Source organism: Podarcis tiliguerta, assembly GCF_965153285.1.
Source record: "Podarcis tiliguerta genome assembly, chromosome: 3".
Lineage (NCBI taxonomy): Eukaryota > Metazoa > Chordata > Lepidosauria > Squamata > Lacertidae > Podarcis > Podarcis tiliguerta.
In genome coordinates, this window is record NC_139536.1 from 57,959,483 (window position 1) to 57,986,164 (window position 26,682).

Consider the following 26,682-nt stretch of genomic DNA (forward strand, 5'->3'; position numbering starts at 1 on the left):
CACTAGCTTTTGGAAAAAGGTAAATTTATTATGTTGGGTGTTGTGTTGGTACGAGGTTGAGACTTTACTGTGTGGGTTTTACCAGCCGATTGCCATTGTAAACACACTGCAAGTTTGGAACACATCATCACTATGATGTCAGTCTGGTGCTTTGAGTTCAGGTTCAGCATGTGACCATCTAACAAGTTTTCATATTACAAAGGTAGCATCAAAAACCCCAGAAGACAAGGGAGAAATTCATGTGGTTTGACCCATGTCAGCATCACCCTCTTGAAAACTGGGGTGACACTGGTGTAGGAAACAGCTGCAACTGGGACCACCTCCCATATGGCCTCTGGCCTCTGACATTAACTTTGTGGCAGAGGAAGGAGCCACACTGCAGCAACTCCCTGGCCACAAAAGGTAACCGGCGAATGAGACTCAAGGAAGCATGCCTAATGTGAAAAGTAGAAGACTACGCTAGCCACCGCAGGCAGAAAGAATGTAAACTGCTCTGCAATGCTTCAGTATTATAAGTTCTTTTATTATTATTTGCCATTTGTGCAGCGAGTAAAGTACAAAGGCCAGCATCCAGTGTTTAACGAATAAAAGGTCAATGAGAAACACAGACTTAGACTGCAGACATGCAAGTCCCAACAGCAAAGAATGAGTTATGCGAGCCTTGCCACGCGAAAGCACTCAAATACTATTAACAAAACGGCACAGACCTTTCTTTTTTTTACCAACCCGAACTTCACATTGTTGACAATGAAGCCTCAATTTACATTGCACCACTCGTGTTGAAAAATCTTGTACTAAACTTTCAAGCATTGTCTATAAATATTTCCTCAAAGAGATATGTGGCCAAAGTGAGGCCTTTCAGCCTTTTGGGTGCATTTGCTTCTGGCAACTACATTTTAAAAAAGCTTTCCAGAGGTAGAGAGGATCTTTATTTAATTCTGCTCAGGAGAGCCTCTCTTACCAACTACATTTGAAGCTGCAATTCTATACCCATTTACCCGAGAGGAAACACTGTCTGAACTCCCAAAGTGTTGACTTCTGTCTGCACATGTATAGGAGTATGCTCTAAATTCCTCTTCTGTCGGGAGACGGATATAGAATCATAGAATTGTAGAGCTGGAAGGGGAACCCCAAGTCCAATCGCCTGCAATGAAGGAATCTTAACTAAAGCACATATGAGATGGCCACCCAACCTCTGTATAAAAACCTCCAAGGAAGGAGAGTCCACCACCTCCTGAGGGAGTTCATTCCACTGCCAAACACCTCTTACTGTCAGAAAACTCTGCCTGATGTTTAGCTGGAGTCTTTCTTCCTAGTATGTTCTGTGAAAAGCGTTGACCAGTGGAAGGTTTTAGGGGCAGATGCAGCTCATGGAACAGTTTTGATAGTGAGCTCTCGCTGCACCTGAAGGCTCTGCCAAGCTGTAATGAAAGCGTGGTAAAGATTTTCCATACAGTTGTAAGGAAAATAAATTTGTTTTCAAAAATGATGTGAGATATGCACTTCACACTGTTCCTCTCCAGGGTTTGCATGAATGCCCTGTGTCCACGACCCAGAGTTGTAAAAAGTCCTTACTGTTACTTTAGAATAACTTTATTGCAGAACCTGACCACTTGAGGAATCCACTTCTGCCCCCCAGACCCCTATTTAGAACAGAGGTGGCCAGTTTGGTGGTTTGCAAAGTGCAGGAGGCCAGATTAGCAATTTTCTGCTCCCCAATGGTGTTACTAAAAATGGATATTCCACAATTTATTGTGACACCTACTATTTGGCTATATGAAAAACTAAGCCCGACAACATTCTCTCCAAGCTGTGAAGCCTTTCCTGCTCAATAGATGTAGACCACTCCCAGACCCTAGACCACTGACTAGAGGCTGGTGATCCCTGAGACTATGGTGGTTGGACATCCTACCTCTGTGATGCAAGGGGCCTTGGGCATGCTTCGCAGATTGCATGCTACTTCACTGGCTCCGGTTTGCTCCCCCACGTGATCCTGAGATGTTTGTGCAGTTGGACTGGCTCTGACTCAGCCACTCCTCTTACCTGATGCTCTCCTATTCCAATCCTACCATTCACCAATCCCGGTCTTCCTCATTTACTGTAAAATTTAAGTCCAGTGCCAAATAAATATTAAATAAAAGGAGTCCATTGTGTCATTGCTCCTGGAAGGAGTATGATGAAGTTCTGCCATTTCCTCTTGATGTGAAGAAAACCAGGTGGTGCTATTAAGATGTACCTGCAAACACCTGAGCAGCAAGAACTTTTTTGAACGGAGGGAGACTATTTTTGTTTTTTATTGATGTGGTTTTGTACTTTAGCAGCACTGAGTTAAATCAGTTTGTTTTAACAATTTTATAGCCCTAGTTGAAACCCATTGTCCAAAACACTTCTTGTCCGTAATGTGATGATTAAAATTCCACAGAACTCTCTGATTCAAAATATTTGTGTATGTGTGTTAAGTTTTCCACTCTTTTGAAGACGTGGCTTTATGATACAGCTAGATATGCAAACAATTTCCCCACTGATTTACTTTTGGCCTGCCTAATCTGATTTCCAAATCAGAGACAGAGCAGACTTCAATAATGCTGCCACAGGAAAGACACTTAACATAGTAACATACATAATTACGTGTGTAGAAGAGTCGTGGAGAAATGTATCATATATAGCGTTATGGGCAGAGGCAGGTATCAAGAAGGAGTGGGACAATAAATCAACATCCCTTTTCTTTTTAAAGAGAAAATAAAAGTATCCTGGATGCACTGTTCATGTAAATGGCCAATCTCTTGACACTGAGATGTCTTCCGTGTAGTAGCAAATCTTGTTTTCCTCCTTCATGTTCAGTCCAATTTAGGCTTTTCTTTTCCTTCTTCCATACCTGAGCACAAACAGAAAACAATTTTTGAAACGCCTGAGGAAATCGGAAAGCACTGCATCCTTATGCATCTTCTGCAGAAATTTTGGGAGGAATTTAACATTGTACATCCTAAGGTGATCATTCTGTCAGGGTATAAGCATTTGGGTTTGCCAAGCAGAATGATTCCCCCTCCTTCCATGCCCTGTTCCAAGGCTTCTCCTCACGCGCTCCCAGGCCAATTTTGGACTGTGTGCGAGGGAGTGGGGAGGGAAAGAGCCCCATTGTGCAGATCTGCTGCTGCTGAGACTCATCTGCCAAACCCTGCCCTTTGTTTCTCCTTTGGTGCCTTCCCAATGCATGATAATAGGCACCAGGAGGCTGACAAAATGGGACCAGACTAACCAAATAATCTGCAACCATACTGGCTTTTTGCTGTTAAATAATAGCTTGTCTGATATATTTCTTCCACATTTGAAGCTCCTCCGCCTTGTTCCTTGTTGAATAATGGTGAAGTTCATTCTTCATGATGTCTATTTACTTATGAGCATGTACTGTATTCATGGTTACAAAACAATGTCTATGCTGGGATAAGCAACAAAATATTTGAGGTTCTCCAAGTCATATTATTAACTGCTGATGGGTAGGTTTGGGGTCATCCTTTTAAAGCCATTAAGTGGAATATGCATTTATGCCCACACAAAAATGTCCAGATTCTTATACCAGCTGCCTGTGACACCAGTCCACAGTCATCCTTGATTTCAAAGACCTCAAACACACCAATAACTTGGATCTGTAATTGTAACAATATATCTGTATTAGCTCATTATAATGAGACCCATGAATTAAAATGCTGCAAGCAGCTTGGAAGGTTCAGCTGTTGCCTGAGTAGTATTCCATTGGTCGATTTCTTGCAGTTAATCCTAGCAATGGTTACTCAGAAGTAAATCCCAACGATTTCAAGGGGCTTATTCCCAGTAAGGCCCCATCCCGCTATGCGGCCATAGTATAGAGACTTAACTCCACTAAGACTTCCATCCTTTAGATTCAATGGGACTTATTTCAGAGCAGACCTGCAGTTGGTATGTACTAACTTGACTGTGGCGGTCTTAGCTTTTAGATTGCCAACATTTTGCAAGGTTTATTGATTTCAATAAAACATCCCAAAGTGATAAAGGATCATTGTCCCAGTCTCTCCTTCCTTACCAAAATTATACAAATAATTTTGCTTCTAGAGGTGCAGTTCTGAGGTGCCCATCTCCTGCCCATTCTCTACTACTAGAGACACAGCCCTCCTTCCCCTTTCAAATCTGATGGCACAATCTTCTCTAAGTTCAGCAATACCCACGCAAATCCCTCGACTCTGTGAGGGGGAAGGGGTGCTTCTGATCTTGCTCCACTTCTGCCCAATCTCAGAGACATCAGAAGTTAACTTTCCTACACAACAATTTTTTAAATGACCTCCCCCCCAAATGTTATTAGTATGGTAAGTGCACAGGTGTCTCTGGGTGCATTTGGCCTTTAATATTAATTTTATTTTAAAGTAATGTGGCCAAAGAAAACCCACAATCCATAGAGGAACATTGAAGCACAGCAAGGACAAAACATAGCCTGGAAATAGTCACCAGGTTGTTGTTTTTTCAGAGAGCTGAAGACACTTTGAAAGAAGGATCACTGCTTCTGGAGTGTACTACTCATTTTTGCTGGAGATAAAAACAACAGTTCTTACTGTTCCAAAACCTGCAAAACCTATTTAACCGTCAGGCAAAATAAAGAGTGTGAAAATCATGGGAAGCAAAACCTCACTCAAAACCACTTTCTTTAAAATGGTTCTTTAAAAAGGATTCTTTATAACTATTGCCTGGTTCCAGCCTTCAAAAACCAAAATCAATTCCCAGAAACAACCAGAACAGAACAAAACCCCACCACAGATTCAACATATTGTAAACTGTAGGTGCGATAGAGGGAAATGTGGCAAGCAGTAAACATGTCGCTAGCTGCTCAAATGCTGAAGTCACCACAGGAACCAGAGACAGCAGATGATAACGGGTTAAAAAAAATTGCAAAATTTCCCCGTCTTATTTTCCTTAAGCAAAATCTACAGGCAGCAACACTTACCTCATCTATGAAAAAGATCCAGGTATTGTCAACAGCATCCTTTACTGTGTTTCTCGTTCTTTTTGAGCAATCCAGGCAGTGAAAGCCCAGCATAAGTAACTTGCAAGGCACAGAGAAGGGGGCTTGGATGGGGCTGTGAGAGGTGCTGCCTGCTTGTGTGTCCATGCGCTTGTTCAGGTGTGTGTGTGGGGGGGTGCAGGTTCTGTTGAACCCCCTTGGGATTTGCCATGTGCAGGAATTGAACTCACAGTGTAACTCATTCATGGCCATTGATTGTGTTTTTCTGGCAATGGAAACATTCATCTCTTTCAAATGCTTGTTCCTGGGCAAAGTTCTATTCTTAGCTTCTGGCAAAAGTTTTGTTCTTTTGTCTGTTTAGCTAATTTGGACCAAACCACCCTGCCAAACACCTCCGATCTATTCTGAAAGTGTTTCTTTTGGAAGTTTCCAGTGCTGCTGCATATCCCAAAACAGAAATTTCTTATCTTTCTTTTCAATAGGACAGGGGTCTAAAGGGTGGGCAGAGATGAGAAGGAACCTCTCAAAAGGAAACCTGACCATAAATCACAGTACTTTTCAAATGGAAAATCTGCTTGGCTCAGATTTCTTACCATGGGCTTCTTTGAAAAACACACCCATATCTGTCCAAATTACAGCAGAGGGGCAAAAGCGTCTGGTAGTGGCGATTTTGTTGAAAGACAGAATAATGAAACAATTTGGTTTGGACATCGCCAATAGTCTACATACAATGGGCTGGGTGTTGCTGACAAACCAAAAATAATTGGATAGTCAGTCAAAGGTTTAAGAAAACAAAACAATGGCTCAGCTCCAGAAACGCATATTGGCTTTGGATCCTGTGCTGATGCCAATTCTGGTCTCCTGTGTCCTCTCTGCTGCTGGAGGAAACTTTTCCAGTGGTTTCAAGCTGTAGTGTTTCATTTTTCTTCATAAAAGAGCCTCTATCCTTTCTTGAGAAGCATTTTACTGCTGATGGATCAAATACCCTGGCAGAAATTATGTTATCTTCAGACCTGTGGGCTGACTCTGGCCCATAGAATGGGAAGATTTTTCTTTGCCTACCATGTTTGTGGTTTAGTTTGGAAAAAGTAACTGCAAATTATTTTGTCAGTAGTCGTGTGTGTGGTTTTTTAAAAAAATGTAACTCTTAAAGGAAGAGAGGGGGAAACCTTTCAGACTTGTAAATGCCTTTTTCTTTCCACCCCAACCTTTATTATAGGATGGCATAAGCTCATTGTATAATTTTGTGATATTTGGTGTACTTGTCAAACCTTTTTAAGAACATCCAATTTAGATATTATCTGGATCACAACCGGCACATCCTTAATCACCTTTGCAGAACTTATTGAGACTAGGAGTACCACCCAATGGTGTTGTTTCATTCATGGAATGATCTTTGATCCAGCAGAGACTTCCATGAATAGAAGTGGTTGCGGAAGGTGATTTTTGCTAATTCCCCCTTTAACTCACTAGTAATTTCTGGATTTATGTACTTATTTGTTGTCATTTGATGCTCTCAGCTAAATGTCCAAAACCAGGCAATGATAATCACACCCACACCCACCCACACCCAGCCTCAAATTAAGCCCAAATGTACATCAATGCATGAGTGTGCAAGCAACTTCATGTACTGATTTCAATGCAATCAGTTTGCGTGGAAAGGTGTTTGCATGAAACTGCAGCAATGGGAAATAACTGAATGCTACCAGATTAGATTGAAATGGTAGAAAATTTATGGGGGGTTTTTTTTTCTGACCAAGTAACATTGTATGGAATAACCGCCAAGTGACAGAATTTAAACACATGAAAAAGACATGGTGGAGTAACCCTCAGAGAACTTTACAATGTCCATGGCAATATGTGAATCAGCCCTTGTTTCATAGTTACATCAGTGCTTCTCAAAATAATACTCACATTTTTGTGTATCCCAGATGCAGTTGTTTAGGATCTCACCCAGCAAGTAGAGGATGTTAATTATTGCAGTTACAGTAGCAAAGAAGATAATTTTAGCACCTGAGCCAAGGTACTCCAAGAGAGGGTACACCCAAACACCTGTTACATGATAAATCCAACAGACCCTAATATAAATACAGAGAGAAATCAGAAGTTTTCTTTAAATAAATAAAATTATACAATAACAAGAACTTTTTTTCTATGAGCAAAATCCTATGTCTATTCAGAAGTAAACTCTATTGATTATGTTTAGGTGTCTCGTGAGATTTTGGTATACATCTACGAAACACCCAACCACCATTTTTGAATGGTTTTGAAGAAAAGATATAAATGTGGCTTACCATTATGCAAATGGCAACTGGGCTGTAGTGTTAATAACACTAAAAATGGGTTGGAGCCAAAGGCTCCTTTCTTCTGACCAATGGATTCTTGCTGCAATGGATGGATTCCCCTCGCCCCCCCCCCCCCAAAAAAGAAGAAGGAAACCTTTGGCCTCAACCCAGCATTTGCAACTATTGTAACACTTTTTGATTCCTAATTGTTATTTATGATTAATCGTTAGATACAGATAGCCATAAGCCTAGGTGTATTCAGCGTTGCAACGTATCTTTCTATTTATAAGCTGTGCTTGTCTTCTGTGGATTTGCTGTTGGTCATACAGGCAAGTTTTCCACAATGCTCAAATCACAATTCTCTCTCACTTTTTAGTCAGGATTTTCCCATTCTGCAGATAAGAATGACATCGGCATTCCCTGCCAGTGTGGAAGCTCCTTGGTGCATTTGTCTGATGTTCCGATGGGCTGCTCTGTTGTCACAACCCCTAATTCTGTTTGCTGCTTACCTGGACATAATCTAGTCGTTTTGTTTCCAGCAGCCCAAATGATGTAAATGTGCCTATTTCTGCTGACTGCTATATGCTTAGGACATGCCCCAAAGATATCTGAAGACTGCAATTGCAGCACATATGTCAAGGAAGTCTTGCACAAAACCTTTATATGGTTTTTCTTAAAGATATACTGCAAGCCCCTGAAAAAACCAAATCTAAGCTGGAGGCCTCTGTTCATGCCTTGGAGTAAAAATAAAAACATGGCACCATCAGATCATCTCTCCCATATCGCATGCAGGTCTATCCTAATTATAATAAAAGCCAATATTAAAAAGTAGGGGAAAAAGAGTACTGCTCTCTGATTTGAGGGCATAGTGTGAGAAATTGTAGTGGACTAATAAATTCCCCTAGTCATTTCAGTCCTGAAAGGCTTATAAAGTGGGGGGGGGGGGAGTTTATGACAGTAAACCAGGTAAGGTTCCTTGGGAAGAGGATGCAATGAAGGTGCCACTACAGAGAAAGCTCTGTCCTTGTAGCAACAAGCTTAACTTAAGGAGGCAGAGGCATGGGAAGCAGGATCTCACCTGATTACATGAACAGATGAGGAAACTTATGGGGAAGAAGTTACTCCCTAAAATGTACGGTAACTATCTATTATGGGTGCATATCCTAGAAACCTTTATAGAAGCAAGCTGGAACCAGACAAAACATGCACATATGTAGATTCTTTTCAATCTCTCTTTCAGTTTATTGATGATTAGTAGGAGATTCCATTGCCAGTTTATTGATGATTAGTAGGAGATTCCATTGCCAGTGTGGGAAAGTAAAAAAGAAGAAGGAATAAACAAGCTTGGGAAACCATGACACTTTGGGGGCGGAAAGAGAGGAGGGAGCAGGAAGCATGAATCAGGATTTGATTCACAGGCTTTACATGTATCAGTACAGGAGCAAAGACAGGGGCTGGATCTACACTCACCTTTTAAATGTTATTAGAACAATATTTAAAAATACCATCAAGGCTGAAAGTCCCATGCCACAAGGTCTACCTGTATTTGGAAGGGGGTTGCTCTGCAGCGCCCTCTGGTGTCACACTTTAATAACGCATTATTAATGTTAAAAAAGAACGCCATGTGGCTATATGGTTATCAGAACCACTCCATAACACTTTTTTATCATTAAAAACCATGAGTGTAGATACACCCAGGATTAAGAACAAGAGCTTGTCCCACAAGACCATGACTAGCCCAAGGACCTTAAGTGACTAATCCCTACACTACACCACTGGGATTCCCGCAGCATGGTAATTGCAAAGCAAGTTTTCCATTTAGGTTTTGCATGCTTGACCCCAGAGCGACTGAACAAGCAAATGGAAAGTAATTATTACCAAAGTTAAATAGGAAAGAGCAAGTCAATTTATGTGCCACTTCAAGAACAGGCTTCAGAACCACCTATGACTACCCAGGCTGACATCATTTAAACAAAGAACCCGCCCCTGCATATTACACTAGAATCCTTCCATCCTGCCCTTCTCTGGACTGGCAGCATTATGAGTAGTCCTGCATTGTCTATACTACAAATGTGAGAAGGAAAAGTAGCAGTGCAACCATGGAAACATTACCCAATGGCCTTTGTTAAGGAGTTCATTGTCCTTGAAAACATGCTAACTCAATACTGCACAATAATGGGCTGATCAACCTTAGGCATAAAGCTTCTGCACAAGATTAGTTGTTATTAATTCTAATGAATGTCTTTAACATTGCAATTCCTGTCCAATCTCATTATTAGATAAGCACAAGGGAACATGCATTAAGGCACACTTTAGAGTGCAAGGCCAGAGCCATTTTGTTGAATCTCTACCATTTGCAAGGTTTAGAAAAAAGCAGACCATTTAGTGCTAAGTATTCCTTACGAGGAAAGAAGAACAAAAACTGGAACTTCAGGGAAAGTATACTAAACGTAAATCTCATCAAATGAGTTGAAAGGATATTTCAATTTAAATACACATGGCTGTAATATTTCACATTATCATAAGGATATGTAGAAAACGTAAATGGTTTTTTGTTTTGCGGATTATGCTCATGTTTCTACCTTTACAGGCAAAGGCCAAGTGCACATAGCTGTCCTTAAGCATTCAATAAATCTAACTCCTCAGTAGACTGTGGCCCCCAGTAGATTGTAGTCAGGAGAGTGCTTTTGGTCAATCTTCAAAACTACAGTAGGATATAAGGGAAAGGAAATCCTTTAGGTCAATGGTTCCCAATTAGCTAAGTACTCTAGAATCCCTGTTTTTCAAAAGCCAAGCCATGGACCCCCTACTTTTGAAAGGTTGATATCCGCAGACCACCAATTGGGAACAACTGCTTTAGGTAACTAGAGCTTTACTTCAGGCATCTTGAATTATTATGGCAAGTTTCAAATTCTGGAAATACAGACTTTAATCATGAAACATCTTACTGCATGATCGATGAGTAAGCATTGGTAGAAGGAACAGAATACATAAATAAATTTCTCCAGATCTATCAACAGCTTTTCCTATCATGCTTACTTACAGATTAAGGGTACTTCTAAATATACATGCTTCAAACTCATGTGATGGTTTTACATTTCCAATCTGAGATATGGCCTAGCTGATCTGAAAGCCAGGAAGAAGTTAAGATAAATGAATGGATACATTAAAAGTGCAAGGGGAAAAGCTCACGCTTGGTGGAAACAGATGCTTGACTAAGGGTATGTGTATGAAAGATCTATATAGTATCAGAAAGCCCTCAGCATAGACACAAGACAAAGCAAGCAGTACACGCAGGTCCCATTATCCACCCACTTGTTATGTGAAAATTCACTTATCCAAACACAAAAATTTTGCCAAGCTTTGCTATATACTCCATGAGTTCAGATATCCGAACAGTCAAAGTTTGCCCGCTTCTTTACTTGTTTGTGCTTGGCAGGTAGGCAGCAGCCATTTTCAGGCAGATACTATGGGGGCGGGTAATGTAGGGGAGATCGGACCAATCAGAGAGCAGGATAGAGTGGACAAAACAGTTTTTCCTTTGTTTCTTTTGATGGTTGGCTGTAGCCATTTTAAGAAGAAACCATAATGGGAAGGGAGAGAGAGATCATGGCTTAGAAATGGCCTCATAGGGAAGAATGGAAATCATCAGCTTGTTATGTGAACACTCACCTAACAAACAATTTCCTGGGAATACTGTGTTTGGAAAGTGGGACCTGCGTGTATATCTGTGGTCATGTCCGCAATGAAATAGATAATCAGATTTCACAACGTGAAAAGGTATCTCTTACCACAATATGTAGCCAACCGAAAAGGTGCACACAGCAACCAAGCCACAGGTCCTGCTGGGATATTCATGATGTGTTGTTCTCATCTCAATTAATATAAAAGGCAAAACGGTTGTATGCTAGGATGAAAACAAAATGGTAGAAAACAGTTCATGCATGAACTTTCCAAATGTCCATAATAAAAATATTATCGAATATTTCTAGGATAATCTATAATGAGTAATGAGCACTTTACAACTAAACTTAACTATTTCCATTCTTTAATTCCAGCTGAACAGTAAGGGTTAACTCTTCCACTGAAATTAATGGGATACAGCACAATTCTGTTGCATTTCATCCGAAGTAAGTTTCACTGTGGTCAATAGGGTTTACTCCTTAGCATTTAGGATTCCAGCCCTAGAAGTGCTTAACTTTAACTGGATAATGTCCAACATATTTTTAGGATATGGCAGAAGATTTTCAAAGACATCTTTCTTTTTTAAGCTTACCTAGAAAAAGGCTGCTTCGATCAACATTTTCAATAAAACAGGAACAGTCAGTCTGTCCTCTGGCAGAGGAGAAACTTGATTCCTGCTGAGCTGTATTTTGTGGTTTCAGGTTCACAGCTAATAGGGCAGAATCAGCATAAATCTAAGCATTTAGATGCTGCAAGCTGTGATCAGGAGGTTAACTGAATAGTAAACCAATAATAGTGGACATTGGGAAAAGAGCATTATATGCAAAGGGTGGAGCTAGCTATTAGAAGAAACGTGGAACTGCTTAGCAGTTACTGCTACCAATCAATTCTTTCTTCTTCCCACCAATGGCCCCGTTTGCACATAACTCTAAACCATAAAACTATGGTTTAATAAGCTACAGTGTTCACGAACTGCATGCTAGTGCAAGCAGACTGAATGGTCCTACTTTGCTCCTCCCTTCGTGTGAGTAGATAAACAAACCATGAAGTGGACAGCTTAGCACAACAGCCTAAACTGGGATTGTGATTTGTTTTATCCCAGCACATCCACAATCCCTAACCACCTTAAATCATGATTGTTCTTGATTTAACAACAATGTGCTTATTAGGGTGAAACGAAGCGTGATCCTACGACCAGACACCATGCCAAGCTCTCCACCTAGTAGTTTGCTGACATGATCATGAAAATGGAAGAGCAAGGCAGGAGTTACCAGGCTACATGCACCAGCACAGAACCCCTATTCATATGGGTTATCAAGGCCAAAGTTATGTGTGAACATAGCCATTTGCAAAGGACAACCCCTGATAGTATGCCATTAGACTGTGCATTTCTCTGCTCTCATCTCTCATGCCGCGGGGAAGGCAAAATGCAGAGCACGTGGGCATCACGTCACATGCTGTCTTATACCTTATGCTGATGATTTTTCAACAGAAGAGCTTTAAAAGACACACGAAACACCTATGCTATTATAACACACTTGGCTGGGAAGAAGACAAAAAGAAACATGGCATAGCAATAGTGAAGGTTTTCTTGCAACAGTCTGTTCCACCCAAAATATAATATTTTTTGCAAGTTTTAGGAAACAGGTGCAGTGAGAATCAGCAATATGTTACACATAACAGTGTCAATCAAGCCATCTCTGGGTTTTTAAAAAAGTGATACTACTGCAGAGGTACCGTTGGTAAAACTTTCACCATATGAAACTGCTATTGAGAAGAACGTGTTTCATGAGACGGATGATACCTTATTATATCTATAATGGAAAAGCAGGATATTCAAAGTGGGTGTCTAGTTAATGGGAATCTATGAGTAAGTCTGAACCCCGCTGAGGATAAGAGTCCTGGTAGTAGCACTCATCTTTTTATGGAGGATTATTACCGTTAACTGAGACACAGGATGCACTCTCTGCAGTAGCCGCAAGCACTTCATTAATTATTATTGCATAGTTCATGGGTGTTAGCAGTATATTATCTAAGTAAAGGCCAGTGTTGTGACGATGACTTCGAAAACACAGGAATCAGAGATAACAAATTAAATCGATGTAGGAGGTTAATGCTTTGTGGGTATTTAGCAACACTTCCTTTTTTAATGCAACCTCCTCTCTTCCGCAGCGTTATAGCTATGGAGGATACACTAAATCTGAAATAAACAGAGTGGCATAGTAGATCACTCTTTGCTCTTCACTGTTGCTTTGGCAAAACAATATATGAAGTGCAACCGCATACAGTGCAACTGCAGCTGTGGCAATGGGCACAAGTCAGCACTGCACTGCAACTGCTGGCAATTTCAAAGGGACTTGCACAAATCTCACTGAAACGGGAGGGGGTTGCCCAAAAGCAATGTATGCTAGAATACATCTACTATCTTTGCTAAGGGGCCAAAACTGAAATCTGAAAATAAGAGATTGAGTTGGTGGTGGGGAAACCTTTCCTAAATACTGTCGCTACAGTTTCTGTATAGAATAGAATAACTGATATAGAATAGGTAATTTTTTCTTATTTCTTGTAGTAAAGACAACCCAGATAATTAGATCACAAACCTACTTAATCCAGAGACTCTTGACTTGCGGCTGAATGTGTAAAGTGTCTCCACTGAAAAAGACATTAAGCATGAGGTGACGAGGCAATACGAAAAGTTCAAATTGCAACCATCAAATGTTGATGGTATACATAAGTGAACCTTAGCCCCAGTTCATGCATGACATCAATGGGTGTCGCTTCTCCAAATATCTACAATGTACGCTGTTCCACTAATGAATGAAACCATGTAGGATGGTTGGCTCATACAGAAGATCCCACATCAGTGCTGTACTCCACTAACATATTAATCAGGCCATGCACTTTACTGGCACCCATGCGCTTCTTCCCTACAGGCTGCACACCAGGCAGTAGGCCATGGAGCACATATGATAAGTGCTTATCTTCAAGCCAGAGAATGGCCCTTTAAGAGGCCCTTTAGTTACACAAAATAAGGTGAAGTTAGGAGAGGTGGGCAGCTCTAAAGGTCTCAGTACACTTCTAACCTTTGTCAGAGCAAGTTGCTCACTAGGAGCTATCCTTGGTGCTGCTGTAACTCACCTGCATTGCCCTGTGAGCACCACTGCGATACAGGAACAAGACAAGGTCTGTCCTGGTTGTAGTGGTTAGGTTGTCAGGCTAGGATAGGAGAGGCCCAGGTTCAAATCCCCACTCAGCCATAAAGTTCACCGTTGACATTGAGAATGTCACTATGGGCTCCCTCAATTTCCATCAGCATGCAGGGAGGGGAGGTTTTGCAGTGTCTGTGGCAAAATCACCCTCATGCCGCAGTAAACAATAAAAATGATGAAATCCTTCTGCACCCAGGATTAGAGGCACTATATATATATGTATCCACTGGCATCCCTGCAAGCGATACATTTAACATAACATTTAGTTAGGCCCCAGGAGAGGCCATCCATCAGAAACAGCAAGCTGAGCACTATGCTTATATTTAAATGTTTAAGGTCCCTATTGAGTACTGACTCTGTTCATTGGGGATATAAAGACTGTACTAATGCTTAGTGCAACCACAATAACCACTTTCCCGTTGGGTCAATCAATTTAAGAATGAATATTTTGACTATGTTAATCTACACCAGGGCAGGGGACCCTTTTCCAGGAGCCACGTGCTACTGGCTGGTGGTGCCAGAGGCAAAAGCTGGCAAAGCAGTCAATGTAAATTGCTAGTTTCTACACACACTCACACACCCCTCTCTATCCTGCATGCAGGCAAGTAAGAGAGATAAAGGAGGCATTCCAGATATAAGGCAGAGGTAGGGATATGCATCTGGCTGGTCAGCCAAATCTTTATCTCCACACCCCCTGGGTGGCCAAGTTTGGCAGGCGGGCAGGGGCTCCTACATGTCAATTACTTGATATCACAGTTACGCCATGTGACTCATTTTTACCCATGAGGTTTGAAATCAAAACAAAAAAGGGTGTGAATGCTTCTCAAGTATTTCCCAACAGCTGATTGACAGTGCCTACAAAGCCCCTTTTGCCCAAGCCCCAATATGACATTCTATGACATCAGGTGTTAGGACAGTGGGTGTGGCTTGGCCAAAATGGTGGGCAGCCCAAATCAGTATGTCTGGTAGGGCTAATTACAGCTGTAGGCCAGAAGTTTTGCAGCTCTGGGGTGTGGGCAAGGAAAAAAATGAGAGGCTGGCGGGCTGTATTTGGGTTCTGGGCCTGAGATTCTCCACTCCTGAACTACAACTTCAATTGCTCACAAGTGTAGACCACTACACCATGAGATGTTAAATGTGTGTCTCCATCGCTTGTGAAAAACACTTTATGCACACTAGGAGACATACAGAAGAAAAATTGTTTCAACACAGTTAAATCTGTGTCCAATTTTTATGGATTTGTGCTTTTGACTTACATTATATATCCAAACAAAATGCCAGTGGAATGAGATCAAAAATATTGTTAAGTGTAGTGGACAGAGCGGAATTTTAGCAACTGAAGTTTTAAAAGAAAAACTTGACCTTATTTTGCTATTTCGAGAGCCTTTCATATATCAGAATTAATTTATATAACCAAGTTGCTGACACAAATCAGATTGCTTCTGTCAAGATGGAAATAGCTCTTCATGACCTATGAAAATATTATTTGTTTTATTTATTTATTTATTTCATGAAATGTATATGCTGCTTGATTGTAAAAAAATCGCAAAGCGGTTTACAAAAATATAAAACAATAAAATCAATAAAAATTCACAGCCATACTTTAAAAAATACAAAGGTTAAAATACTAAAACAGATTGAAATTACTCCAACTTTCTGAGCATCTGGATTGGCTTGTCTAAATAAAAATGGCATCCTAGGAACAGCTGTCAATTGCAGTAGATGTGCTGAGAGATAAGTTATGCTTAAGGTTATGAAAGGGTGCCAGTTTGTGGTTCCAGCTTCTCCTAATTAGTTCTTCAGTTATGGCAGCTTCCTAATGTCTCAGGAGATGGTAGTTGCGAAGGCAAGGACTAAAGACCACTGTTTCAGAGATAATGCTACCTCTTCTGGCAAGATGGAGAAGAGAAAAAGCTGTTGCTGCATTTCACGTACTACTTTGTGTTTTGCTCCAGTTTAATCATTGGCACTTTCCCAATGCAGTTGCTATGGGTAGTGCTTATTAGAAGGAAGAAAACTGGTGTCACTGAGTGCTGTTGCTAGGGAAGCCATGGCAGGGAGGTATCTTTATCTTGAATTTTAGAAACTTCACCTTTTCTGCAAGGAGACGAGACATCTGTGTGCCACAGCATGTACATAGTCTGGTGCTGCACACAAAGCTTTCTGGATCAGAGCCATGGTATATGATACTATATATGTATGTCTACATATATATATATGTATTTTTCAGCAGCAGTTTTTTGAAATTGCTATATAGCTCCGAGATTTTGTTTCTTAAATCACAAGAAACCCTCACAAATAGGTGAATGTCACACATTATCAGTAAAATCAGCAATCCTGATTCTAAATTTATTTTGAATGATGTCTAAAATGTTGTTTAAATAGCATCCCTTCTATTTAAAAGGATAATTATGTAAAGTCTTATGAATTAACATATTGTTAATCCTGCCTGATCTATTACAGATCCTGCATGATACATTACAAAATCTTCACTCCAGATAGAAACAAACTTGTTCTAATTTTATTTTGCTCTTGTTTCTGCTAAAATGAATGTTGTTTCGATTGATCAGTGAAAATCTACAACCACCAATATATGCAATTAAGCCTGCTGTAGGGACATTTTAAAATCTATGCCATGAAACTTTAAAGGTTGACTTAAACCATCTTGTTTGACTTACAAGAGCGGTTACAACACTGCTTCATGTAAAAAGCATTAAGCTAATGCTGGATCAAGCTACATTGCCAAACATGCTTCAGCATAATTAATCAAAAATATTTCATAAACCAATTGCCTCCAAGAGGTTATCGATTTCTTGTCACGACACATTTTCCTTATGAGGTGCTGCAATGCTTGTGTCTCAGATGTGCTGGCATGTATTTTTTTTACTGACTAAGCCTTAATCCATCTTCTTGGCCTCCTGCCACTGGTGCACTGACATCTGCAACTACTCATGTCTGACAGCCTCATGCATGAGCTATGTGGCTTCAAAGTTGGACAAGATTAGTACAGGAGACTTTCTGTATACTTTGAACATAAATTGAAAGCAGATATGTACAAGCGCAGGTTTTGAGAGGGTGACATTACAAATGGCATCAAGTAAAATTATACATCTTTATCTATGTATATATATCCACACACACACACACACACACACGACGAAGATTTTAGCCTTTAGTAATACGTTAGATGAAGGAATTAAATGCCTAGAATTAACAATACACTTGAGACATTATGTAATTTGTTGTGTGTCAAGCAGAACATGATAAACACATTTTCTGGGCACATATTTCCCCTCTACGTCATTCATCTGTGCTTCCATATTGTCAGGCTGTTTTATGAATACTTTTGCACCTATTGCACAGTGACAGCTGAACACACACTGAAAATACAAGCACCTAGTATTTCTGTGAAGCTGATATCTTTGCACAACATGCACAAATATCTTCGACCTGCTGTCTGGTGCTTGTTGCTCCATTCCCCCCCCCCCCTCGCCCCTCTATGAAGTAAGGAAACAAAACTATCCCTTCATTTGTCAGATGAAGATTCCAGACAACAACAGATGGACAGCCAGCACCATCTTGCAAGGCCACAGCTGGCATGACAACCATTCACTTCAATGGAATGCTTTCTACACTTTGCTTCAGAAACATGCTTTGACAATATGACAGCCCAGCCACAATCCCACAGTTATTTATAAATACCTTCGACTTATTCAAGATCATTGCAACACTGGATATCTACAGTAAATCAAGAATGGAATCCAACCCTCAACACTTCTAGTCTGCAACCTCTGGGCTGTTTATTGCAGCCAACGGCAACACAGCTATGCAGATCATTGGCAGCGTCAGCAATTCCTTTTTCTACATTCTCTTTTTTCCTGGGTAGTACAAAACACTGTACAGATTTGTAAGCATGTTTTGTAATGTATGATGTATGTCACACACACACACACACACACACACACGTTTTAATTAACCCTGGGTGTGGAACTGGCAGCTTACAATTAGTATTTCCTAAATATATTCCCTAACACTTCCCTAATTTAGAATCAGACCAGGTATGCTGCATCACCTCAATGTCTGTGAATGTTGCATGTCTTTGAAGGAAAAACAAAAGGTTGTTGCTCATTTCTATTCATTCTTATACTTACAAATTAATGTTCAGAATAAACTACACTTACAACACAGTCCTATACATGTCTACTCAAAGCATAAGTCCTATTGAGTTGTTTGGAGCTTACTCTTAGGTAACTGGGTACAAGACTGCAGCCTCAATTGGACTTACTTTTCTGTAGACATGCATACACTTGCACTCTCAGGCTGCCATTGTATGCACATTCATCCCATTTCATTCAGTAGGGCCTATTTCTGGCCACGCATAGGCCGACTCACCTCCTAACAATGTGGTAGATCCCACCCACCCACATTCCACACACTAAAAAGTGAACAGGAACATTTGGTTTTAAAGTAACCAACTCTGTAATCCTTGGATAATAAGTTAGACAGGGTTTGCTTTTAAATGCAGCTAACCTTTGAATGCTGACAAAAGTTTATTATTGTCTTATTTTAGCTGGTTTTACTGTTGTTGCTTTTAAAAGCCTTAATTCTATATAGAAGGCTGCACAGGGCTTTTAAAAGCAACAACACAAACCACCCACCAACTGGGGCCCTAAAACAAAATACTTCAATGTGGAGTGCTTCTCTTCAGGAATCTTTTCCCGGCATTCCAGCCACCTTCTCCTCCTCTCACAATCTGTCAGAACTCCCTGCCCTTTGACCCGTGCTCAGCCCTCGCTGGGCTGTTTTGGAGGGTCTCCCCCTCTGAGTTTTTGGGCAAGGGGAAAGATATCAACTTGTGCCCAATCTCAATTGCATTGATTTGTTTAATTTCTCCACTGACATCTATGGGCAGCTCTCTCTCTCTCCCATCCTTGGGGACAATTAGAAATAGTGTCGTGTTGTAAAACAGGAAATGACCTCTTCAGAAAATGAGATAGTGCTTACTATTTATTATAGTTATTAGAGAGAAAAAAGATCTGTGATAGGAGAAAAAATGCCACTTCTGGTTTTGACTTTATAGGTCTTTCGGGTCTTTTTGATAGGTAAAGTTGCACTACATGAGTCTGCTTTCAGAGTTTTTTTTAAAAGGCCAAGTATGGATGAGAATCGTGGTAATAATCCATTCTCTTTACACAATCTGCAATAATCTGCCCTTTTTTCTTTCTAAGTAGCGGTGGTGGGTGATGTCACATAGGGAGTTTGCGAATTGAAACAACCTCTGGTAGATGCAAAAGCTCAGTTGGCAGGAAAGAAGCAACCGTCTCTCTCCCCCAGCCCCACATTACATTCTCCATAGAATGAATGGAGGGACAATCATTCTCTTTCTTCACATTGCTACTTCTGCCAGAGCCCAACTTAAGGGTAAAAACACCCCCACCCCCCACTTCCTGAGTTTTGTGCATATAACACAAGGCTCAGAGAAGGGAGCTTACTCAGCTAAGTAAGCTACACTAAAATATATGGACTCCTGCCCCAGGTGACCCTGCATAGGGTTAGAGTCCTACTATGAGTTCCATTTCTCAGTGACTCCTGAGTGCAGCAGTCCCAGGGCATGGACTGAAGCCATATTGCTGAACCTAAACTGGCCTGTGTTAGGTCTGGCAAACCACCTTAAAACTTATATATGATTACCAGATGGTGGTTTATCCCATTACTTCTCAGCCCAGACCCCTTTAGATTCAGCAGCCGAACCACATCGTGGGATTTCGTTCCCTGAGCCATCTGATCTAATCTCCTCCACGGGTTGGCCCTGCTCACTGGTGTTCTTGGTATACATTAATCTGTGCTTTGCTGGGTTTCCACTAGCTTTAAGGCCCGCTGAGAATGATTTTGTTCGTTTCTGTCTTTCAGACCCTTCAGAATTTAGAAAGCTGAGGACTTTGCCAAAGGTTTAACATTCCTCATAATATGAGACGCTTGGGAGACATTTGCAAAGGCTTAAGTCAAATGCCTTCCTAAGACACCATCAACAATGACGATCACCTTGGCACAGTCCATTTAAGGGAAGAATGTAGTCCAAAGATGGCTCAAATTCCTAACTACCACAGTGTGTTAGAATAGCCCTTGGATTTGTGAGTAGATCCAAATATTCAATCCCCAAATCTCCAGAAGTATTACTATTATAATTTTTAGGAGGTTTTTATGTGTGGGGTTCAGATTCTGGGGCTATTGTACAAAGAGGTGAAAATCTGCATGTATCATTGATAGAGGCAACATGCCTCTAGTAACATTAATAAAATCCAGCTGTTTTATTATATTTTGTATTAATTAGAGGTTTGTTACGTGGACATGTGCCTCTCTGTGTGGAAGGTTTCTAAGTCAACCTTGCATATAGGGCAGCTCTGGTAAGTCATTGCTGACTTCTCAATGTCTAATTAATTTTTGTCCATTACATGTTTTTTTTTTTTTTTGGCAGGTTTCAGCTATGTTCTGAGTCTCTGATTTAAGTTTTAATTTCACTGTGGATTTATTGCTAACATTGATTTTTGGTTTTAGAACCCTTTCCAGTAGTATTTTAATTATTATTTATTACGTGAACTGCCTGGTGGTCAAAGGTGGGACAGAAATGTTTTTTTTGTTTTTAAAAAGAGCAAGTGAGCATGAGATGCAGCCCTCATTCTGGACTGGTTAGTAAAAGTGAGTTACTATGTCACTTTTTCAGACTACTAACAAAGAAACTTATCTGTTACTCCTAAAGAGATTCAGTAGCTTTGCCTATATTCCCATAACAGACACCTGTTTTCCATTTTTAAAAAATGATATGACTGAGGCCACAACCTTTTAGTTCCATCCAGGGAACAAAGACAGCGTCACAGGGCAGCAATCGATTAAAAAACAAACTCAAAAGGTTTCCATCTGACTATTGGATTCTGAACCTTTGATGGAGCTTGTGCATTTTCATTGGTGACTCCCCTCATCTTCAGTGCTGAATAAGGACAGTGCAGCAATGCAGCAACTATTTCAAAGGGTTTTGATCATCATATATAACTAAGCAGCAGTAGCTCTTTTAAGAGGTAGGTGGCACCCAACAGGGCAGGAAGGCAACCTGAGAATGAGCTCAAAGAGCCACAGAAGACCTTGGGAACACAAAAGAGGAAAACTCCAGGCATATCACCACCTCTGGAATTAGCTATTCTCTCCAGTCCCCAAGGTGTTTGCCTAAGGACAGCAGGAGTCACCAAGCAGAGGAAATGTTTTAGGATTAGAAGACATTATTACTGAATTTGATCAAGCAGAACACAGTACAAAGCAGAGCTCTTGGCTGAGGTGGTACACAAGCTCCATTTCCTCCCTTATCACTTAATAGGGCTTGAGAGCGAAATGGTATTGCAGCAACCACACACCTGAGTCTCAAAATTGTCTTTTGACCAACACTTCCCATACGTTTCTACCTTATTTACATTGCTCTAACATGATAACATTGCTCTACATTCATTATAAGAATTGACATCTGGTGTACACTACTCTGTAATAGCAATACTATCCAGTTGTCTCCATTCGCATGGTATTTAATCTGGTCTCAAACACAGTTCAAACTGCTGCAAGGCTCACAAAACCAAGAGAATGGATGCCCTTCTTTCTCTTGAAAGTATGTCACTCTTTATTACTAATATGGATGCCACTTCTGCACAGGAAGAAAATGTGGTGACACTATAAATCCTGCAATTGGCTTTGTTTTGTAGGATTGTATAAACACACCTCATCCATACTAAACTCCTGTATCTTTTCTTCTAATTAGAATTCTTCCTCATGTGTGGTGACATATACACAGTCTCCCCTACATATACAGAACATTTCACACATACACAGGCATATCATTCTATAAAAGTTGGTTTTAAAGGCAACTAAAACATTTATTCTTACCATTTGTTACCTCACCACTCAAACAAGTTCCCAAGTTGCCAGAATGCAAAAGGATAGTAGCAGATAATCCAGCCAAATTTGTAAATTGTCATTCAGAAAGTTATTAAATACTTCAATTGTGATTTCATGAACATGGTGCTAACAGTGTGTCTGTAAGTGACTGTGAAGACCAATTCTGGATCCACACGTCCTTCCACAGTGGGGACATAGGCTAGGAGTTGATCACAATGAGTACTTGCCAAACGTGCCTTCCTCGCTTCTTCCTTTTGTCCTGAGTTCGCGTGTCTTCAAAATCCATGAAACCTTTGGTAAAGGCTGTTCTCCAATTGGAGCACTCCCCTCCTCACCTACAACTTTACCAGGCCTTTGCTTCTGCCTTGTTGACCTTTCCTGCTGACATATTCCCCCTCTTCGATAAATTCAGAATACTGCTACTAAAATAATTTTATTGCCTGACTATATTAACCTTGTCACAAGCCCCTGCACTTGCTCCCTGTCACTTAGGAAGCCCTAGTTCTACATTTAAGCTCTCCTAATCATGTCTCATTTTCTAGAAAACTAAAAAAGAAAAGAAGAAGGAAAAAAAGATATACACAGTTCATTGGGGCTCATTACAAGAGAATGACTTGTCCAAGGCCACCTAATGAACACTACAGTCAAGGCTAGGTTTCCCAGACCTAAACCTGACTTTCTGTCCCCTAGATTATATTAGTCTATAATGGTTCTCTATGATATAGAGTCTATATTATTTGAACAGGGGTGGTGAACTATTTCCTGTAACGGCTACATTTCTTGGGGAGTAATCTGTGTGTACTACATGCCAGCACTGGATGGCGCTGGAACCAGCAGTGGGCAGGACCAGAGCCCAAAGATGGGATACTTTGGTTCTCTCTTGCTTTCTGTCCCCATCTTTTTGTCTTCTCAGCCCCCAGATAAAATTAGACTGACGCCCACTGACAGCCCATTCCCTATTATTTTATTGTTAGTGCTTTAAGTTCACTATCAGAGGAAGGAGAGGGGAAATCTTGACTTACAGACTCAGCAAATCCACTTCTCAGCACCCAGCTGCAGCATATTGCTGCACCTATTTCCAGGAAGTACTTACAGGAGGAACTTCAGGGCAGGGATCCAAATGTGGCCCTCCATGAATATCTATTTGTCCCCAGGCTGCCTCCCTCATCAGCTCTACTCCACATCTTCCTTGCAAAAGGACTTGAGGCAAAGTCTAAGCAATTTAATGCTGCTTGCTTCTGTAGTGTGGTGTCTGAGTGTGGAAATCTCTGACTTTTGCATGGCTGGACTGCAGTCCATGTAGTCCTCAGCATTAAAAAAATCTCTCTCCTCCCCCTCTCCCACTGGGGCCTGGAGGTTTCTTCTCTGAACCACAGAGCATACAAAATAAGGAGCTGGTGCCTCTGGTTTATGATTTGAGACAGTGCCTGGGCCTTCCAACACTATTAACATAATGATTAGATTGACAATTTAGAACCATAAACATTGGGTTTCCTCTTCCTAGAACTTCCTAGAGCTCAGGCCAGAAACAGCTACTTGAAGTTGATTTTATGGTAATGTGGTCACACCGCATAAAGCAGAGCAACCAAAAATCACCGTGAGGTGGAGTGAGGACAGCACATTTGTGTTCATGCATGTGGCGGGCCATGGCTTTCATTCAATGGAACAGAATGTGACAAAAGGACTGCAGCTCGGTGGCAGAGCATCTGCAGAAGGTCCCATGGTCTTGCTAGGAATATCCTCTGTCTGAAGCCCTGGAGAGTGGCTGCCAATCAGTGCAGACCAGGTACGGCCATCATGGTGCTTTGTTTTGGATTTCAACGTTCATCAGCCCCAGACAGGTTTCAGGGATGGTAGGAGTTGTAGTCCAAAATATTTGGAGGGCACCACTCTGGCTGCACTGAGCAGATGTACAGATGGTCCCTCTCAGTATAAGGCACCTCCTATGTTCCTGGAGAACATACAGGAAAGGAATTAACAGCCTGTGGAATTCAGCAATAGGAGAAAGAAAACTTCTGTTTTCCTCCCCACCCCCTTGGAACCTGTATTTATCAGCAGTTGGTCATCCACAGCAAACCGCAAATTACTTCCTGGTACAAGACGTTTTTCAGGTTTCTCAAAGATTAACTACACACGGGCTAGGATGACTGGCTGCTGGTAGAGATGGGGAAGAAGGGAAATAAAGCAAAAGAGGATTCCTGTAATCTTTTGTGTTTGAACTGCCGAGTCTGTTCAGCAGCGTCACAACCCCCCATCTCCACAGTCACAGGTGCAGATGACTGTACACAGCAATAATCTTGGCTTGGCTTCTTCTTGATTGTACATTCCTTTCAGCTCAGCTACACCACTTTCCCACATGACCTCATCTTTTATGCCCTTACGATGATCAGTCTGTTGGGCCAAGCAGTTGCTCCTCTTAAATGCCCGGGAATGGCTCCCTGCCACTAGGGCTGCGACGCCCTCACATGCTTTCCCGGACGAGATCCCCAAATAGGCTCCTGGGACTAGAGAAACATTTTGGCAAGACAGCCCCTACTTGCCCATGATCTTTTGAAGGACCGAAAATAGGAAATATGGCAAAGGACCTCTTCAGAGGCACAAGCAAATCAAGGTAGAAAAGAATGTGACAATGATTCATAGGGGTTTTCATGGGCGAATGCCCAAGTAAAGTGGTAGCAAAACAGTGGTATGTTGAACAAATCTTGGCTACAACCCAGCAGAGCTTCCCCATGACCAACTATGGGGGGAAAGAATGCCCTATGCTGTCAGAGCTTCATCTGCCATCACTGGCGGAGGGAATCCAGGGGTGGAGGGAAGTTCTTCACCACAGTCATTATTCTAATAGCGGGTACTGACATCGTAAAACAAACAAGAGAGCACTCTAATCGGTGAACAAATGAGATGCCATGCAATAGTAGAACTGTAGAAACCTACTAACTGCATAGCCTTTCTTATTCCAGACACGGCTTCAATTCACTGTTGATGCTTTATTGTGTTCTCCTTGGATTCTAGACATGTCAACGTGTTCTATTAAGCTAGGTATTATTGCCTTACTCATAGGCATAGACTGCTAGATGGTTTAGTACATCTTTTCAGATTGTAAGTCGGACTCTAAAAACAGGGTTGAAGAGCTTCCTTGAAGTTATGTATCACTCTTACTAGGAGCTCCTGAATGGAACCAACCCCAGTTGGCCTTGTGTTTGGTGCCAAATTTAAAAGGTAATGGCTACGAGCTCAGCTTGCCAAACATCACTGGAAGTACTTCTGAAGGCTCCTGATTTTACTTTTACAGTTGGAGCTTTAACTGCCCCACAAGTGACAGCATACGATGCCAAGCATAGAAGGGCATGACTGCAGGGAATGCCTTTGTGGGGCCTCACTGAGCCCATGGGCTGGAGGTTCCCATCCTGCTCTAACTACTACACCACACTGACCTTTCAGATTTGCAAAAGCCCTTGCTCTGAGCCTGGCTCAGTTCAGCTTCCTATCTGCAAATAGGGCCTTCTAGGTAGTGGCACCCTCTCTGCGGAACGCCTTCCCTTCAGATGTCAAGGAGACAAAGAATTATACAACTTTTAGAAGACATCTGAAGGCAGCCCTGTACAGTGGTACCCCGCAAGACGAATGCCTCGCAAGACGGAAAACCCGCTAGACGAAAGGGTTTTCCATTTTTCAATGCGCTTCGCAGGACGAATTTCCCTATGGGCTTGCTTTGCAAGACGAAAATGTCTGGCGAGTTTTGAGATTTTTTTTTCGCTCCCCACCCCCTTTTTCTAAGCCGCTAAACCGCTAATAGCCTTTTAGCAGCTAATCCGCTAATCCCTTAAACCTTTAATAGCCGCTAAACCGCTAATAGCGCTAATCGGGTTGCTTCGCAAGACGAAAAAACCGCTAGACGAAGAGGCTCGCGGAACGAATTAATTTCGTCTTGCGAGGCACCACTGTATTGGGAGGTTTTTAACGCTTGATGTTTTATGTTTTTAGATATGCTGTAAGCTGCCCAGAGTGGCTGGGAAAACCCAGCCAGATGGGTGGGGTATAAATAAAACAACAACAACAACAACAACAATCTCCACAAAAGCTTGACAATTGCACAGAGAAATAAAATAAAAGCAGTATTTCTCTTTCACTCTTCCATTCCAGTTCCAAATTAAGAGAACTGTTTTGACAAAGCATCAGCTGCCACAACAAACTCCATTTTGAGAACTGTTTCTGACCCTTGAGATAATCAACAGCTTATACATATGAACTGGACACTTTCTCCTTCCTTAGCCAATAATAGATCAGTGAAGTAATGTCTTTTTATGTCTATTAACCCGACACTTGTAATCAGATAAACGTTGAGCAATAGTAGAATGTAAAATAATTATAATAGAAAGCATTATATAACCTTTTCTGATTTGTTACCAAAAATGTCATGCCAAAAGTTGAGCTGCTTATGCAAAATGAATTGCATTATTTGGCACTAATCAATCTCATCTATTTTCCCCACCCTCTGCATCCATAGTGCCTTAAAAAGCGGTATGTGGAAGGGATACAACCTGGAGCAGATGGCCCAAGGATGCCACAGCGAACGGATGCC

The 26,682-nt window shown here is 41.3% G+C and overlaps 1 protein-coding gene across 1 annotated transcript in view; it reads right to left on the bottom strand.

Annotated features, from left to right (window-relative positions):
- Positions 1-502: 502 nt before the first annotated feature.
- AIG1 (androgen induced 1) overlaps positions 503-26,682 on the bottom strand; it is a 79,420-nt gene continuing 53,240 nt past the window's right edge. Inside the window, exons 4-6 of the mRNA XM_083435113.1 lie at positions 11,064-11,179; positions 6,902-7,065; positions 503-2,875 (exon numbers count right to left, since the gene is read on the bottom strand). Coding sequence (XP_083291239.1) covers positions 2,838-2,875; positions 6,902-7,065; positions 11,064-11,179 — 318 coding nt within the window. The 3' untranslated portion in view covers positions 503-2,837. The remainder of the gene's footprint in view (positions 2,876-6,901; positions 7,066-11,063; positions 11,180-26,682) is intronic.